We start from the raw sequence: 19,598 nt of genomic DNA on the forward strand, positions 1-19,598 counted from the left end.
CTTATTAACCCTCTAACCCTGGCCCTAACCCTCTAACCCTAACCAAATAACTCTAAATTAAGTCTTTGTTACTTAGAATATGTTCCCCATACTAAAGTGTTACCAAAAACATAACTGTCTTGAATTTGGAAAAAATATATATATATACGGTATATATTTTTCACTAAAGAAGGGTTCGGTGAATGTGCATATGAAACTGGTGGGGTTCGGTACCTCCAACAAGGTTAAGAACCACTGGCCTAGAGTCGTATGTGTTGTTCCTATAATCTCATGCCTTCTGATGTCAATAATAAATATGTTTGTGTTTGTAAAGGTTTGATAATAGCAACAGTTTGACCCTGCAACATATTATTTCTTATGCAGAAAAGGTTTTGCATCCTTTTCAGGATTGTCTTGGACCTGAAAAATTTGACTGGCACAGGCTGTCTTTAACCTTTAACACATCCGTGCCTCAAAGAGTGAGACTGCATGTGTCAGCAGCATGTGAGGGCATCCTTTACTGCCAGTTGGCCTCATTTCAACAATAGCAAGCAGCTGCTTTTGGGGTTTGGAGGATATGCCCCGGTAAAACTTTAATAAATTTGCTCAAACAAAGTTGTTAATGCGACACATACCTGCAGGGCAACCACGCATGCCATCCAGCTTCATGTAGCCTGGGCAGCACTCGTACAGTACCATCCTGAAAGCAAAATATATATATTTTTAAAATTACCCCCGGCAGGTAGCACATCCTTCAAAAGGATTTCATTGTCACGACTTAAGTGTATTTTATCTGGCTACCTACGGCATCGTCCAGTGTTTCCAGATGTGACAGTATGTCTGCATCAGTACCTAAAACCGGTCGGGCCAAAACCTGATGGAAAAGCTGCCTCCAAGATTACACTGGTATTTTCTTTTTAAAGTATTAATGTTACAGAGAGTGCCCCTTTTGAAGTTTGGATGCTGCCTGGATTTTGGTTAACCTCATTTTGGCAAGGCTAAATGCAGGCTGCTTAAAGTAGGATTTTAGAAAAATGTGTTCAGCACAAAGACCCTTCTAAGGACGGTTCTCTAAAAACTGCTGAACCAGTAAACAGCAGTGTTACGTTCATTATAAAAACTACAAATTACAACACGTCCCTTACAAACTGTATTGAAGTCCTGAGTGATACCTTAAAGCAGTGGTCCCCAACCACCGGGCCGCGGCCTGGTACCGGTCCGCGGACCGATTGGTACCGGGCCGCACAAGAAATAAAAAAATAATTTATTTTTAAATGTTTTATTTTTATTAAATCAACATAATTACCTCCCTGCTTGGCACTCAGCATCAAGGGTTGGAATATGGTGTTAAATCACCAAAAAATTATACCCGGGCGCGGCCAACGCTGCTGCTCACTGCTCCCCTCACCTCCCAGGGGGTGAACAAGGGGATGGGTCAAATGCAGAGGAAACATTTCACCACACCTAGTGTGTGTGTGACAATCATTGGTACTTTAACTTTTAACTTTATGAAAAAAAAAAAAAAATTCCCCCTCCCACCCCCGGTCCATGGGACAAATTTTCAAGCGTTGACCGGTCCGCAGCTACAAAAAGGTTGGGGACCACTGCCTTAAAGGATCTTACATGCCAGTGGAAAATAGCATAAGTAGTATAAAAAGCCAAATATCATAGCACTCCCAAGATAGCATGCCAATACCCAGAGTAGTGTTGTCTCGATACCAATATTTTGGTACCGGTACCAAAATTATCTCAATACTTTTCGGTACTTTTTGGTACTTTTCTAAATAAAGGGGACCACAAAAAATTGCATTATTGGCTTTATTTTAACAAAAAATCTTACAGTACATTAAACATGTTTCTTATTGAAAGTTTGTCCTAAAATAAAATAGTGAACATACAAGACAACTTGTCTTTTAGTAGTAAGTAAGCAAACAAAGACTCCTAATTTAGCTGCTGACATATGCAGTAACATATTGTGTTATTTTCCATTCTTTTATTTTGTCAAAATTACTAAGGACAAGTGGTAGAAAATGAATTATTAATCTACTTGTTCATTTACTGTTAATATCTGCTTACTTTCTCTTTTCACATGTTCTATCTACACTTCTGTTAAAATGTAATAATCACTTATTCTTCTGTTGTTTGATACTTTACATTAGTTTTGGATGATACCACAAATTTGGGTATCAATCCGATACCAAGTCGTTACAGGATCATACATTGGTCATATTCCAAGTCCTCATGTGTCCAGGGACATATTTCCTGAGTTTATAAACATAAATTAAAAAAATTTAAAAAGACGTAATCATAGTACTATCGACTAGATACGGTCTTGTACTTGGTATCATTACAGTGGATGTTAGGTGTAGATCCACCAATGGCGTTTGTTTACATTTTGACGCCGGTGAGCTACGGTGTGTAGTGAAGCATGTGCTATTCCTCGTCCTGCAGGGATGATACTTGTAAGAAACTTACTTTGTTTGTCGCCATGGAGGCGAGGATTAGTGATTTAGAAGTAGCTACAACACTGCCGACTGGGGCTGGACGTTAGCCGCTAGCTAGCTAGCCATGTCTTAAAGCACCTCTTCCTGAGGGTGTTTCAGTGTTATAACTTCACCTTTATCGTCAGTTTTTAAGCCAAAATGCGTCCATTCTCCCTTTTCTGTCTACACACTGTGTCTGCTTGTAAGTACTCCGTGATTGTGCACTGCCGAACATGCTCGCCTGCTCGTAAACCAGCAATGTCATGGCGGACCGGTACTTTTCAGAGGCAGTATAGTACCGAATATGATTCATTAGTATTGCGGTACTATACTAATACTGGTATACCGTACAACCCTAACCCAGAGTAGTCACTGCGACCAGTAAGGAGACATCAGCTCACAGGGTTTTAACCCGTTGCTCGCGATCTACCAGTAGTTCACCACAGGGTTCTAGAAATGTGACGCGTTATAATACACAGCTATCGAAAACAGCTGTTATTTTGATCTTTTGAACAGCTCTTTTGCATGAACAAAAAGTACTAACTCACAGAATAGTATTATACGTTTGTATAATAGTTCACTCGATAGCTGCTAAACATCTGTAAACAGGCAACAAAAGCGAACAAGAGAAATCTCTGGTGTTTTCAGTTCCTAATGTGAAATACCAGAAAGAAATGTAAACTGAAATACGAGACTGAGATGAACAACATTGTTCTCTTTTGAAATTTTGGATCGTAACATTTCTGACAAAACAACCTTATTCAGTTTGTTTGGGTGGAATTAAGCTGTACAAGTACACAAAGAAAAAAAGGTTGAAGATCCCTACATTAGGAAAAAAATCTAGAAAACTGTCAAATCCTCAACTGAGAACATTAGAATGCCGCATAAAGTCAAAGTTCCAACTTGCAAAGTAACTTTACAGCGATGCAAAAATCCAAGGTCACCCAGCAAAACCCATCTAAACTATATTCATCAGTATCAATTGGTTAGAATGAACACTACTGTTTAAGACTAGGGAACAACTAACGATTAATTTGATCATCGATTAATCTGTTGATTATTACTTCGATTAATCGATTAATAATCGGATAAAAGAGACAAACTACATTTCTATCCTATCCAGTATTTTATTGGGAAAAAAACAGCATACTGGCACCATACTTATTTTGATTATTGTTTATCAGCTGTTTTTAAATGTTGTAGTTTATAAATAAAGGTTTATTTAAAAAAATAAAATAAATAAAAATGACAAAAAACAAAAAACAAAAAACTCTGCACATAGCATAGATCCAACTAATCGATGACTAAATTAATCGGCAACTATTTTAATAATCAATTTTAATCGATTTAATCGATTAGTTGTTGCAGCCCTATTTAAGACTTTACCAAACACCTGGAAATATGTGCATTTGCTCTTGGACTGTCATGTCTTTTGATCATGTTTTTGTTTGGCTATGTTCTGTTTGGTTTTTGGACTCTCTTTAGTTCCTGTTTTCACTCCCTTGCTTTGTTACCATGACAACAATTAGTGTCACCTGTTTCACGTTCGGACTCACGCACCTGTTGCTAATCATGACACATTATTTAAGCTTGCAGTTGCCAGGCAGTCGGCCTGGCGACATTACCCTTGTCACTCATGCTAGTCTTCCATGCCATTGTTCCATGCTCGTTTCCATGCTTTTTCGAAGCAAGTTTTTGTTTATTCATGTCACGTTTAGCAGTTCTTTTGTTTCATGTCCATAGTCTACGTTAAATGCCTACTGAAATTAGATTTGTTTATTTAAACAGGGATAGCAGATCCATTCTATGTGTCATACTTGACCATTTCGCGATATTGCCATATTTTTGCTGAAAGGATTTAGTAGAGAACATCGACGATAAAGTTCGCAACTTTTGGTCGCTGATAAAAAAGCCTTGCCTCTACCGGAAGTAGCGTGACGTCACAGGTTGTGGAGCTCCTCACATCTGCACATTGTTTACAATCATGGCCACAAGCAGCGAGAGCGATTCGGACAGAGAAAGCGACGATTTCCCCATTAATTTGAGCGAGGATGAAAGATTTGTGGATGAGGAAAGTGAGAGTGAAGGACTAGAGGGCAGTGGAAGCGATTCAGATAGGGAAGATGCTGTGAGAGGCGGGTGGGACCTGATATTCAGCTGGGAATGACTAAAACAGTAAATAAACACAAGACATACATATACCCTATTAGCCACAACACAACCAGGCTTATATTTAATATGCCACAAATTAATACCGCATAACAAACACCTACCCCCTCCCGTCCATATAACCCACCAATACAACTCAAACACCCGCACAACACACTCAATCCCACAGCCCAAAGTACCGTTCACCTCCGCAAAGTTCATACAGCACATATATTTCCCCAAAGTTAGTGAAGTGAAGTGAAGTGAATTACATTTATATAGCGCTTTTTCTCAAGTGACTCAGAGCGCTTTACATTGTGAAACCCAATGTCTAAGTTACATTTAACCCAGTGTGGGTGGCACTGGGAGCAGGTGGGTAAAGTGTCTTGCCCAAGGACACAACAGCAGTGACTAGGATGGCGGAAGCGGGGATCGAACCTTCAACCCTCAAGTTGCTGGCACGGCCGCTCTACCAACCGAGATATACCACGTACGTGACATGCACATAGCGGCACGCACGTACGGGCAAGCGATCACATGTTTGGAAGCCGCAGCTGCGTACTCACGGTAGCGTGTATCCAACTCAAATTCCTCCTGGTAAGAGTCTCTGTTGTCCCAGGCCAATGGTAAAGCTTGACTGCCATCGTTCGGGAATGTAAACAATTAACCACCGGCTACGTGTTTGTGTTGCTGCAGCCGGCCGCTAATACACCGCTTCCCACCTACAGCTTTCTTCTTTGCTGTCTTCATTGTTCATTAAACAAATTGCAAAAGATTCACCAACACAGATGTCCAGAATACTGTGGAATTTTGCGATGAAAACAGACGACTTAATAGCTGGCCACAATGGTGTCCCAAAATGTCCGCTACAATCCGTGACGTCACGCGCAAACGTCATCATACCGAGACGTTTTCAGCAGGATATTTTGCGGGATATTTAAAATTGCACTTTACTAATCTAACCCGGCCATATTGGCATGTGTTGCAATGTTAAGATTTCATCATTGATATATAAACTATCAGACTGCGTGGTCGGTAGTAGTGGGTTTCAGTAGGCCTTTAAGTGTAAGTTTTTGTTCTTAGCCAAGTTTTTTCTCCGCCTTGTGCGCGTCATTTGTTTTGTTCTTTTGATAGAGATTAAAACATGTCTTTACATTCACGCCTTGTCCAGTCTGGTTCGCTTGCATTCCGGGAAAGCAACCCACGCAATAATGTGCGTCGCCAAAGTCCATGTCCTGACATGGACAAGCCATTAAAAAACAGCGATGAACACTTTTGGCAGCAGCCAGAGGAGGATAGTAAAAATAAAAAGGTGCAGCTGCTGGATGTAAACACGACTATACCCATGGTGTCAGCAGGTATGGACATGTTTAAACATAACCTCCACTATTAGAAATATTTGCAACTGTACATTGCACCTTGAACATATAAATATGAAGCCACAAGTTAGCATCGCAGTAATATACATCGTAAAAACCTGCTCAGTGGCCTTGTGGTTAGAGTGTCCGCCCTAAGATCGGTAGGTCGTGAGTTCAAACCCCGGCCGAGTCATACAAAGACTATAAAAATGGGACCCATTACCTCCCTGCTTGGAACTCAGCATCAAGGGTTGGAATTGGGGGTTAAATCACCAAAACGATTCCCGAGCTCACTGCTCCCCTCAACTCCCAGGGGGTGGAACAAGGGGATGGGTCATATGCAGAGGGTAAAGAGTGTATGTGTGTGACTATCAGTGGTACTTTAACTTTAAGTTGGCTTCACTGTTCTATACAGCTCAATCAATCAATCAATCAATCAATGTTTATTTATATAGCCTTAAATCACGTACAACAAAAAGTATGGAAAAAAGTATGACACCTCTAGGGGTGTCACGGTTTTGGTACGTACCTCGGTTTTAAGGTCCCAGTTCGGTTCATTTTCAAAACAGTAAGAGACGAAGATGCGAAACCTAAAACTGTCGAGCTTTTCACTTGAGTGAGTTTTCAAATGAAACATTAAAAAAAAGGGTAACACTTTAGTATGGGGAACATATTCACCATTAATTAGTTGCTTATCAACATGCAAATTAGTAACATATTGGCTCTTAATTAGTTATTATTAAGTACGTATTAATGCCTTATTCTGCATGGCCTTATTACACAACCAGTAAGCCAGGGGTGTCCAAACTTTTTGACTCGGGGGCCGCATCGGGCTAAAAAAATGTGGTTGAGGGCCGAAAGCCGACTGCACGTAAAGTAACTATATACATATATATATATATATATATATATATATATATATATATATATATATATATATATATATATATATATATATATATATATATATATATATATATATATATACATACATACATACATACATATATATATATATATATATATATATATATATATATATATATATACATACATACATACATATATATATATATATATATATATATATATATATATATATATATATATATATATATATATATATATATATATATATATACACACACACACACACATACATGCATATATATATATATATATATATATATATATATATATATATATATATATATATATATATATATATATATATATATATATATATATATACACACACACACATACATGCATACATATATATATATATATATATATATATATATATATATATATATATATATATATATATATATATATATATATATATATATATATATATATATATATACATGTATAAATATATATGTATATATATATGTGTGTATACATACATACATACAGACACACTTATTATATTAATTGTAATATAATTGGATATTAAGAGTATGCAAAACTTTGACTTCTACCTTGTTTACTTCTGTGACAACCTCCTTAAAGTTTTGTCAAGCAGCTAAAATGCACCAAACATGAATAAGTATGGAGAGTCTTTTAAGCATTTTCCCATCACGCTGTGTAATTTTTAAAAAATGTTTATGGTGATTGGACGTTTTTTATAATATCCACAAAGTTCAGTGACCATGTCTGTTTACTTTTGTGTTGGTTGGATTTTTTCGATTTTTTTTTTTTTTGGCACCATGATTAGGGAAGGTTGTTTGCATTCGGTCATATAAATAGATGCTGCATATTCCAAACATAAAAAGTCTTTGACCAGAAAAAACTCATGTTGTCCACTATATTGTGTCAAAACAGCAGCATTTAAAGTGTTATACCTTTAAAATGAATATAAGATTTCTTATTAAACTCATGACGTGTCGCGGGCCAATTTGAAGACACCGGCGGGCCGCATTTGGCACGCGGGCCGTACTTTGGACATCCCTGCAGTAAGCCATTAACTAAGAGTCTTCCCTCAATAACCTCAGAATTATTGCTTATTAGTAACCCTAACCCTTATATGTTCCCATAGTGTCCAAATAACTCTAAATTAAGTCCTTGTTACTTTAATAAGCAACTAATTAATGGTGAATATGTTCCCCATACTAAAGTGTTACCAAAAAAAGGAATCAGACACATTACACACTTAGTTACGTCCTATTCTCAATTCAGAATAAAATCCAACGGATCTCATCAAAAGCATTTTTGATAAGGAAAACACAGATAAACAAAGTCGGCAAGAGGACGACGACCTCTGTTTTAATACAATATCCACATGAAAGGAAACCCGAGAAGCAGTTTTTCATGCGAAAGCTGCAAAACAAACGGGAGAGAGAGAGAGGGCAAAAAAAGGTCCATGTGCGAGTCACCTGCTCTTCCAAATGGTCAATAATAGTTAGCCTGTGTGCGTTCATTCCAGCATTCTCCAGGACAAACACAAATGTCGCATGCTGGAATCATCTGATAGAAAGAAAAAAAAAAAGTGCTGGATCTGGTGCAGTCAGATGACAGAAACACCAGTGTTGGTTAAAAACAAAAACAAAAACACACACATCAGGCCATTAGTTCTACCATCCTTTCTATTCTGCCATATTGATGCAATTTATCCGACTTTATTGGTTCTTATTATTTCCATGGAGGAAGAAAGCGGCTGTCATGTATTACTTGCAAGGGCAGGGATCGCAAATGACTCAAATGTAGCCGCAGGTTGCAAGTGAGAGAGCGAACCGTGGGTTTGACTTTTGGATTATTCGAAGTATTTCTGTTGTGTTTTTATTATAAACAATATTAGGCTGCAACAATTTAGTTCAGTTCAGTTTATTTCAAACATGCATACGATACAATGTAAGAGGGTTGTACGGTACACCGGTAATAGTATAGTACCGCAATACTAATTAATCATTTTCGGTACTATACAGTCTCTGAAAAGTACCGGTCCCGCGCCCGCGTCGTCGTCACGTTGTGTCATTGCTGTTTTTACGAGCAGAGGAGCATGTTCGGCGGCACACAATCACAGAGTACTTACAAGCAGACACAGTGTGTAGACAGAAAAGGGAGAACGGACGCATTTTGGCTTAAAAACTAAAGATAAAGGTGGAGTTATAAAACTGAAACGCCCTCAGGAAGAGGTGCTTTAAGACATGGCTAGTTAGCTAGCGGCTAACGTCCATCCGCAGTCGGCAGTGTTTTAGCTACTTCTAAATCACTGATGCTCGCCTCCATGGCGACAAATAAAGTACATTTCTTACAAGTATCATCCCTGCAGGACGAGGAATAGCTAAACATGCTTCACTACGCACCGTAGCTCACCGGCGTTAAAATGTAAACAAACGCCACCCATTGGTGGATCTACACCTAACATCCACTGTAATGATACCAAGTACAGGCACGTATCTAGTCGATAGTACTATGATTACGTCAATATTTTTTGGCATCACAACATCTTCTTTCGCTTTTTAACAATGTATATTAGGTTTATAAACTCAGGAAATACGTCCCTGGACACATGAGGACTTTGAATATGACCAACGTATGATCCAAGTAGTTACAGGATCATACAGATACCAAGTATGGTATCTGTATGATCCTGTAACTACTTGGTATCAGATTGATACCCAAATTTGTGGTATTATCCAAAACTAGAGATCTAGATCTAAAATGTAATATCGGAAATTATCGGTATCAGTTTTTTTATTATCGGTATCGTTTTGTTTGTTTTTTTATTTTATTTTTTTATTAAATCAACGTTAAAAAAAAAAAGATACACTTACAATAAGTGCACCAACCCAAAAAACCTCCCTCCCCCATTTACACTCATTCACACAAAAGGGTTGTTTCTTTCTGTTATTAATATTCTGGTTCCTACATTATATATCAATATATATCAATACAGTCTGCAAGGGATACAGTCCGTAAGCACACATGATTGTGCGTGCTGCTGGTCCACTAATAGTACTAACCTTTAACAGTTAATTTGACTCATTTTCATTAATTACTAGTTTCTATGTAACTGTTTTTATATTGTTTTACTTTCTTTTTTATTCAAGAAAATGTTTTTAATTTATTCATCTTATTTTATTTTATTAATTTTTTGAAAAAGGACCTTGTCTTCACCATACCTGGTTGTCCAAATTAGGCATAATAATGTGTTAATTCCACGACTGTATATATCGGTATCGGTTGATATTGGTATCGGTAATTAAGAGTTGGCCAATATCGGAATATCAGATATCGTCAAAAAAGCCATTATCGAACATCCCTATCCAAAACTAATGTAAAGTATCAAACAACAGAAGAATAAGTGATTTTTACATTTTAACAGAAGTGTAGATAGAACATGTTAAAAGAGAAAGTAAGCAGATATTAACAGTAAATGAACAAGTAGATTAATAATTCATTTTCTACCACTTGTCCTTAATAATGTTGACAAAATAATAGAATGGAAAATGACACAATATGTTACTGCATACGTCAGCAGACTAATTAGGAGCTTTTGTTTGTTTACTTACTACTAAAAGACAAGTTGTCTTGTATGTTCACTATTCTATTTAAAGGCCTACTGAAACCCACTACTACCGACCACGCAGTCTGATAGTTTATATATCAATGATGAAATCTTAACATTATAACACATGCCAATACGGCCGGGTTAACTTATAAAGTGACATTTTAAATTTGCCGCTAAACTTCCGGTTCGAAACGCCTCTGAGGATGACGTATGCGCGTGACGTAGCCCGGCGAACACGGGTATGCCTTCCACATTGAAGCCAATACGAAAAAGCTCTGTTTTCATTTCATAATTCCACAGTATTCTGGACATCTTTGTTCGTGAATCTGTTTCAATCATGTTCATTGCATTATGGAGAAGGAAGCTGAGCAAGCAAAGAAGAAAGTTGTCGGTGCGAAATGGACGTATTTTTCGAACGTAGTCAGCCACAACAATACACAGCCGGCGCTTCTTTGTTTACATTCCCGAAAGATGCAGTCAAGATGGAAGAACTCGGATAACAGAGACTCTAACCAGGAGGACTTTTGACTTCGATACACAGACGCCTGTAGAGAACTGGGACAACACAGACTCTTACCAGGATTACTTTGATTTGGATGACAAAGACGCAGACGTGCTACTGTGAGTATGCAGCTTTGGCTTCTAAACATTTGATCGCTTGACCGTATGTGCGCAACTTTTTTTTGCGTATGTACGTAACTTTTTTAAAATATATAAGCTTTATGAACCTTGGGTTAGGTGAACGGTCTTTTGGGCTGAGTGATTGTGTGTGTTGATCAGGTGTTTGAATTGTATTGGCGTGTTCTATGGAGCTAGGAGCTAGCATAGGAGCTAGGAGCTAGCATAACAAACACGCAGGTGTTTTTATGCAGGATTAATTTGTGGTATATTAAATATAAGCCTGGTTGTGTTGTGGCTAATATAGTATATATATGTCTTGTGTTTATTTACTGTTGTAGCCATTCCCAGCTGAATACCAGGTACCGTGAGTATGCAGCCTTGGCTGCTAAACATTTGAGAGCTTGACCGTATGTGCGCGTCACGTACGTAACTTTTTAAAAATATATAAGCTTTATGAACCTTGGGTTAGGTGAACGGTCTTTTGGGCTGAGTGATTGTGTGTGTTGATCAGGTGTTTGAATTGTATTGGCGTGTTCTATGGAGCTAGGAGCTAGCAGAGGAGCTAGGAGCTAGCGTAACAAACACGCAGGTGTTTTTATGCAGGATTAATTTGTGGCATATTAAATATAAGCCTGGTTGTGTTGTGGCTAATAGAGTATATATATGTCTTGTGTTTATTTACTGTTGTAGTCATTCCCAGCTGAATATCAGGTACCGTGAGTATGCAGCCTTGGCTGCTAAACATTTGAGAGCTTGACCGTATGTGCGCGTCACGTACGTAACTTTTTAAAAATATATAAGCTTTATGAACCTTGGGTTAGGTGAACGGTCTTTTGGGCTGAGTGATTGTGTGTGTTGATCAGGTGTTTGAATTGTATTGGCGTGTTCTATGGAGCTAGGAGCTAGCAGAGGAGCTAGGAGCTAGCGTAACAAACACGCAGGTGTTTTTATGCAGGATTAATTTGTGGCATATTAAATATAAGCCTGGTTGTGTTGTGGCTAATAGAGTATATATATGTCTTGTGTTTATTTACTGTTGTAGTCATTCCCAGCTGAATATCAGGTCACCCCCGGCTCTCACAGCATCTTCCCTATCTGAATAGCTTCAACTCCCCACTAGTCCTTCACTTGCACTTTACTCATCCACAAATCTTTCATCCTCGCTCAAATTAATGGGGAAATTGTCGCTTTCTCGGTCCGAATCTCTCTCACTTCATGCGGCCATCATTGTAAACAATAGGGAACTTTGCGTATATGTTCAACTGACTACGTCACGCTACTTCCGGTAGGGGCAAGCCTTTTTTTTATCAGATACCAAAAGTTGCAATCTTTATCGTCGTTGTTCTATACTAAATCCTTTCAGCAAAAATATGGCAATATCGCGAAATGATCAAGTATGACACATAGAATAGATCTGCTATCCCCGTTAAAATAAAAAAAATTCATTTCAGTAGGCCTTTAAGGACTTAAGTGCAAGAAGAAACATATGTTTAATGTGCCCTTTATTTAGAAAAGTACCGAAAAGTATCGAAATAATTTTAGTACCGGTACCAAAATATTGGTATCAATGCATCACACATCTCCAGTTGTTTCATTACAGCACGTCCGAAAAGGAGTAGGAAGAAGCAGAGCTTATTTAATCCTACCCCTTTTCATACCATAGCAATTTTATCCCATGTCCTTGTGCTCTGTAACAGAACAGTGAACAAATACTGTAAGTGATACATAAATAATATACCATAGTAAGCAAACAAATATTAAATACATAAATAATCTTTGTCTCAAAAAAAGAAAAAACAGGTTTCAAGATGTTCATCATAATTATTGTTCTGTGTACTTTGTGAACACTTGTAGTTTGGACAGTCTCTTAAACTGAATCATATTGGTGCTTTGTTTGATTTATTTGGTTAATCCATTCCATAATTTAATTCCACATGTTAGGGGTGTAACGGTACGTGTATTTGTATTGAACCGTTTCGCTACGGGGGTTCTGGTTCGGTTCGGAGGTGTACCGAACGAGTTTCCACACGGACATATTAAGTAGCGTAACCCACGTTGTGTAAACAATGCACAGCACACGGCATGCTACCAGCTAGGGTTGGGTATCGAGTATCGAGTATCGATTGGAACCGGGACTAACTTTCCGATTGTCCCGGAATCGTTCAAAAGTTTAAATTTCGATTCCTAGTTTCGATACCCAGTCCGCCGACCGGAAAAAAATAATAAATCCGCCGACCGGAAGAATAAGCCGCTGAACACCAACGAAGAAGCGCCCACCGCCGGAAGTGCTAGCATAGCCGAGCCTATGTAGCTGAGCGACTCAGTCAAGCATGGATAGCGGGCGTCGGCGGTCGAAAGTGTGGCTTTATTTTACTAAAAAAAGGAAATATCGGCGAAATATAACACGTGCGACAGGACTGTTTCGTGCTTTGGAGGTTGCACGTCAAACATGATGAAGCACCTCCGAGTTCATGAAGTACAAATATATGCATGTCCCGTCTTTGACGCGCTGCGCCGACCGTCCTCCTCCTGCTGTCAGATCTCGCTTTCTCCTATTTATGCCTTCAAGCTTCTTCCACACCCAGCGAACGTGTATTTTCCACAGCAGGAGACACTATCTGTCCAGAACGCTCACGCATCCTGCCTGAGAAGGCGGATATGGTCATTTTCCTAAACAAGAACTGTCTCTGATTTTATACTGTACCTGCTGCTAATCTGGACTGGGTTTTGCAAGTTGTTTCTTATTGTTTATTTGCTTTTCTGCACCAGGTTAGCCCATCAGTGGGAGCACGGTAACATTTTTAAGTACCTGCAGCATCATACACTTGTGTGTGTAAATGGGTTTTCATGAGGTTTCCTGCAGCATCATACACTTATGTGTAAATGTGTTTTCATGAGGTTTTCAAAAATAAAGCTCTCTTGAGGAAAGTGTACCCCTGTGAAAATGTATTTATAATATTTATATTCAAGTTCATAGATTTGATATTTATATTCTAGTTGAAAACAGCCCTGTGAGGAATTTATAGTAAAGTTCATAAAAAGTTAATAGAATTAAAATTGATGGAGAATGTCAGACTATTTCATTCAGAAAGACTGTATGTAGGTTAGCTAGCTCATTTAAAATATCCAAAACTTTTTTTGACCCTACCTCTTAAAAGAATCGGAACAGAGAATCGCCAGGAATCGGAACCGAAACAAAGAATCGGAATTGGAATCGGAATTGTTCGAATTCAAACGATACCCAACCCTACTACCAGCTAACGGGCTACGACAGACTGACCATACGTCCTCTTTTCACCGGACATGTCCTCTTTTGCGTAGCTGTCAGGACGGAGTTTCTTAAATGCCTCAAATGTCCGGCATTTTGAGTTAGGGTTGCGTGTATTTTCAATGTACGTTCAGGGTTAAGAAGGGGTTAAAAACAAAACAAATTGTGCGCGCAGCAGCATTGGTGAGGGAGGGGCAGAGACAGAGAGAGCGAGAGAGTTATGATAAACGCGCATGCGTCGCCAGGCTCTGCTTTTTATCCATAGATTTATCAGATACAATTTTTTATTATCTATAGCAGGGGTGTCAAAAGTGTGCCCCGGAGGCCATTTGCGGCCCACAGCTAATGTTTTAAAGGCCCACGGCACATTCTAAAAATACTATTAAAATAAACAAACACATAACAAAAGTGAAATCTTAAAAGTTAAATGTAATTTAGAAAAAGTTGCAATGTTGATTAATAAAACAAAGCTGTTTTTTTTTCTTTCAAACTGTCATTGCTCAAAACATATTGAATCAAAATCAATGTTATTATGAATTATTGACCTATCCAAGGTTCCCATTACTTCACATCAAATATTCCACTAAGAAAAATATTTTTGGTGGAATATTTTGCAAATTTGGTAAATAAATAACCCAAAAAATTACATTTTGTTGTTTTCTTACAGTACCGAAAATGAACCGAACCGTGACCTCTAAACCGAGGTACGTACCGAACTGAAATTTTGGTGTACCGTTACACCCCTACCACATACAGATATGCTAAATGTTTTAAGTGTTGTGCATGCATACAAATGTTTTAAATTAGATTTTTTTCCAAGGTTATATTTCTCCTCTTTTGTTGAGAATAATTGTTGTACATTCTTGGGTAGCAGGTTATAGTTTGCTTTGTACATCATTTTAGCTGTTTGCAAATGCACCAAATCATTGAATTTCAATAATTGTGATTTAATAAATAAAGGGTTTGTATGTTCTCTATATCCAACATTATGTATTATTCTAATTGATCTTTTTTGTAACGCCGTTAGTGAATGAAGCGCACATTTGTAGTTGTGTCCCCATATATGTGCACAGTAACAATCACAAACAAATCCTGCAAAATATGGGGAGAGCGTTTAATGGTCAAGGATTAAACCTTAGACTCGCCCTGGCTCATGACTGCATGGTTATGTGTGGTTTGTATCAGACTTGGAGGCACTCGGGCGAAGTCACACCAGTCCAATTTGGGGCAGAGTCAGCACAAAAAAAAAAAAAAAAAAAAAAAAAGACATCGTTACATCGCTCTCTCCCACACAGAGGGATTGTGTCTGGCCGAGCATTCGGAAACATTTGACTCGTCAGCGTCTCCTAAAAAAAGGAAGCGTTCCTCTGAGAATTACGGTGAATTGGGCTCAAGTCTAATATATTATTCCCCCTTTTTGGCTGCATTCCAGTACAACTACGGATCAGCAGTGGGCACGGTTGTCCTTGACGGCAGAACGTGGAAACATTTTTAAGGTTTATGGTGTATTTATGTTCATTCTTGTGAGCCAACAACCACTGTCATGTAGTACAATGTACACACACTTCTTATATGGTCGCATGTTTGCTTACCATTAGCACTCAATGACAGGAAAAGTGGACTAATTAGACACACAATGTGGCGCTTCTGGTTCTTGATACACTCACCAGCCACATCATTAGGTACACTTGCACACTCTAATGCAGTGCCTCCCAATTATTTTCTGCCATGATGACAAGGGCTGGGCAATATGGATGAAAAAGTTTATCTTGATATATTTTGACTTAAACACGATATTCGATATACACTATATTGCATACTTGCCAACCCTCCCGTTTTTAGCGGGAGAATCCCGGTATTCAGCGCCTCTCCCGACAACCTCCCGGCAGAGATTTTCTCCGACAAACTCCCGGTATTCAGCCGGAGCTGGAGGCCACGCCCCCTCCAGCTCAATGCGGACCTGAGACTGAGTGGGGACAGCCTGTTCTCACGTCCGCTTTCCCACAATATAAACAGTTTGCCTAACGAATTCAAACGAATGGAAACAAGAATTTCAGTTCATCCAGGACAGTTCGACGGGGAAGGTGTATGTTGCCTGTAAATATGTAGAACAGACTTCTCCATTGAACACGGTGGCCGAAATGATATACTCATCATGAACGGAGAAGGTAAACAGGACAATACTGCCATCTAATGGATAGCCACCGGAACACTGAAATTCAAGTATTTCTTTTATGTAAATAAAATAAATAAATATATATATATATATATATAGCTAGAATTCACTGAAAGTCAAGTATTTCATACATATATATATATATATATATATATATATATATATATATATATATATATATATATATATATATATATATATATATATATATATATATATATATATATATATATATATATATATATATATATATATATATATATGAAATACTCGAGTTAGTGAATTCTAGCTGTAAATAACCACGCCCCCCGCCCCCGACCACTGACCCTTTCTGTCAGTTTACGTGGCCTACCACTTGGTGGCTGAGTTGCTGTTGTTCCTAAACTCTTCACTTTTCTTATAATAAAGTGGACTTTGGAATATTTAGGAGCGAGGAAATTTCACGACTGGATTTGTTGCACAGGTGGCATCCTATGACAGTTCCACGCTGGAAATCACTGAGAGCGGCCCATTCTTTCACAAATGTTTGTAGAAACAGTCTCCATGCCTAAGTGCTTGATTTTATACACCGGGCCAAGTGATTAGAGCAGTGTTTTTCAACCTTTTTTGAGCCAAGGCACATTTTTTGCGTTTTTCCGGAGGCACACCACCAGCAGACATCATTAAAAAACGAAACTCGTCGTCGTCGCAATTGTTGGGTATGACTTTAAACCATAACCAAGCATGCATCACTATAGCTCTTGTCTCAAAGTAGGTGTACTGTCACCACCTGTCACATCACCCCCTGACTTATTTGGAGTTTATTGCTGTTTTCCTGTGTGTAGTGTTTTAGTTCTTGTCTTGCGCTTTTTCTCTTTTTTTGGTATTTTCCTATAGCAGTTTCATGTTTTCTTTTGAGTGGTATTTCCCACATCTACTTTGTTTTAGCAATCAAGAAGATTTTAGTTGTTTTTATCCTTCTTTGTGGGCACATTGTTGATTGTCATGTCATGTTGGGATGTACTTTGTGGACGCCGTCTTTGCTCCACAGTAAGTCTTTGCTGTCGTCCAGCATTCTGTTTTTGTTTACTTTGTAGCCAGTTCAGTTTTAGTTTCGTTCTGCATAGCCTTCCCTAAGCTTTAATTACTTTTTTTAGGGGCACTCATCTTTTGTTTATTTTTGGTTTAATCATAAGCACAATTTTACCTGCACACTGCTTCCCGCTGTTCCCGACATCTACAAAGCAATTAGCACCGGCTGCCACCTACTGATATGGAAGAGTATAACACGGTTACTCTGCCGAGCTCTGGACAACACCGACACTCAACAACAACACATCATTTGCAGACTATAATTACTGGTTTGCAAAAAATATTTTTAACCCAAATAGGTGAAATTAGATCATCTCCCACGGCCCACCAGACTGTATCTTGTGCTTTGTATCGTGTTCTTTGTATTACCTGACTAAGTGACTAAGGACCAAAGCTCATATTTTTAAGCTCTTGGCATAACACAAAAATCCAAGAAATTGTTAATAATGAGCTACCATATTAGATATTACAGTGATTTGACTTGCTATCAATAACACAAAAGCTAAGATCTGGATGTGTTGTTCAAATATTTTAGGATATACAGTATTTTAAGGATAGGAATATTACAACAACTCACAATTCAATTTGTTTTTGATTTTTGGGGTGACATCTAGTCAGAATTGATTCTTGACTCAGCACTATTCTCGATTCAAAACATCCATCCGTCCATTTTCTACCGCTTGTCCCTTTCGGGGTCGCAGGGGGTGCTGGAGCCTATCCCAGCTGCATTCGGGCGGAAGGCGGGGTACACCCTGGACTAGTCGCCACCTCATCACAGGGCCAACACAGATAGACAGACAACATTCACAGTCACACTCACACACTAGGGCCAATTTAGTGTTGCCAATCAACCTATCCCCAGGTGCATGTCTTTGGAGGTGGGAGGAAGCCGGAGTACCCGGAGGGAACCCACGCAGTCACGGGGAGAAACATGCAAACTCCAAACAGAAAGACCTTGAGCTCGGGGATCGAACCCAGGACCTTCGTATTGTGAGGCACTCGCACTAACCGCCGTGCTGCCCCGATTCAAAAAAATTCTTGCAAAATATTATTTGGTACAAACTAGTGCTCTCAAATGATAAAAAAAAAAAAAATCTGATTAATCACGCTTTTTGATTTAGATTAATTGTGATTAATCAGACTAAATTATTTGCTTACCTAATCATAATTAAACGAAAAAAAGTCCGATATTTTGACGCACATGCAATTTGTCATTCAGAATGTCATACACAAACTTTGTTTTAAAGTTTTACTTAAAATGACATATTACGTAGTTTATTGGCTGGTAACAGTTTTACCTAAAGTTATGTCTGGGTTTTTGTTTTTAGGCGAATTTATTAGAGATGTCCAATAATGGCTTTTTTGCCGATATTCCGATATTGTCTAACTCTTGATTACCGATTCCGATATCAACCGATACCGATATATACAGTCGTGGAATTAACACATTATTATGCCTAATTTTGTTGTGATGCCCCGCTGGATGCATCAAACAATGTAACAAGGTTTTCCGAAATAAATCAACTCAAGTTATGGAAAAAAATGCCAACATGGCACTGCCATATTTATTATTGAAGTCACAAAGTGCATCATTTTTTTTAACATGCCTCAAAACAGCAGCTTGGAATTTGGGACATGCGAGAGAGCATGAGGAGGTTGAGGTGGGGGTTAGGGGGTAGCGGGGGTCTATATTGTAGCGTCCCGGAAGAGTTAGTGCTGCAAGGGTTTCTGGGTATTTGTTCTGTTGTGTTTATGTTGTGGATGTTCTCCCGAAATGCGTTTGTCATTCTTGTTTGGTGTGGGTTCACAGTGTGGCACATATTTGTAACAGTGTTAAAGTTGTTTATACGGCTACCCTCAGTGTGACCTGTATGGCTGTTGATCAAGTATGCTTTGCATTCACTTGTGTGTGTGTGAAAAGCCGTAGGTATTATGTGATTGGGCCGGCACGCAAAGGCAGTGCCTTTAAGGTTTA

General features: G+C 38.5%; 1 protein-coding gene across 4 annotated transcripts in view; it reads right to left on the reverse strand.

The window, feature by feature from the left end:
- postnb (periostin, osteoblast specific factor b) overlaps positions 1-19,598 on the reverse strand; it is a 52,890-nt gene that overhangs the window by 22,097 nt on the left and 11,195 nt on the right. For 2 of the 4 annotated variants that reach the window (XM_062062108.1, XM_062062111.1), the window contains exon 3: positions 615-679. In XM_062062108.1, coding sequence (XP_061918092.1) covers positions 615-679 — 65 coding nt within the window. Of the gene's footprint in view, positions 1-614; positions 680-16,196; positions 16,299-19,598 lie in introns of those variants that run through there. The other 2 variants (XM_062062109.1, XM_062062110.1) reach the window with 2 other exon arrangements.

Source organism: Entelurus aequoreus, linkage group LG10, assembly GCF_033978785.1.
Source record: "Entelurus aequoreus isolate RoL-2023_Sb linkage group LG10, RoL_Eaeq_v1.1, whole genome shotgun sequence".
In the NCBI taxonomy this organism is placed as follows: Eukaryota; Metazoa; Chordata; class Actinopteri; order Syngnathiformes; family Syngnathidae; genus Entelurus; species Entelurus aequoreus.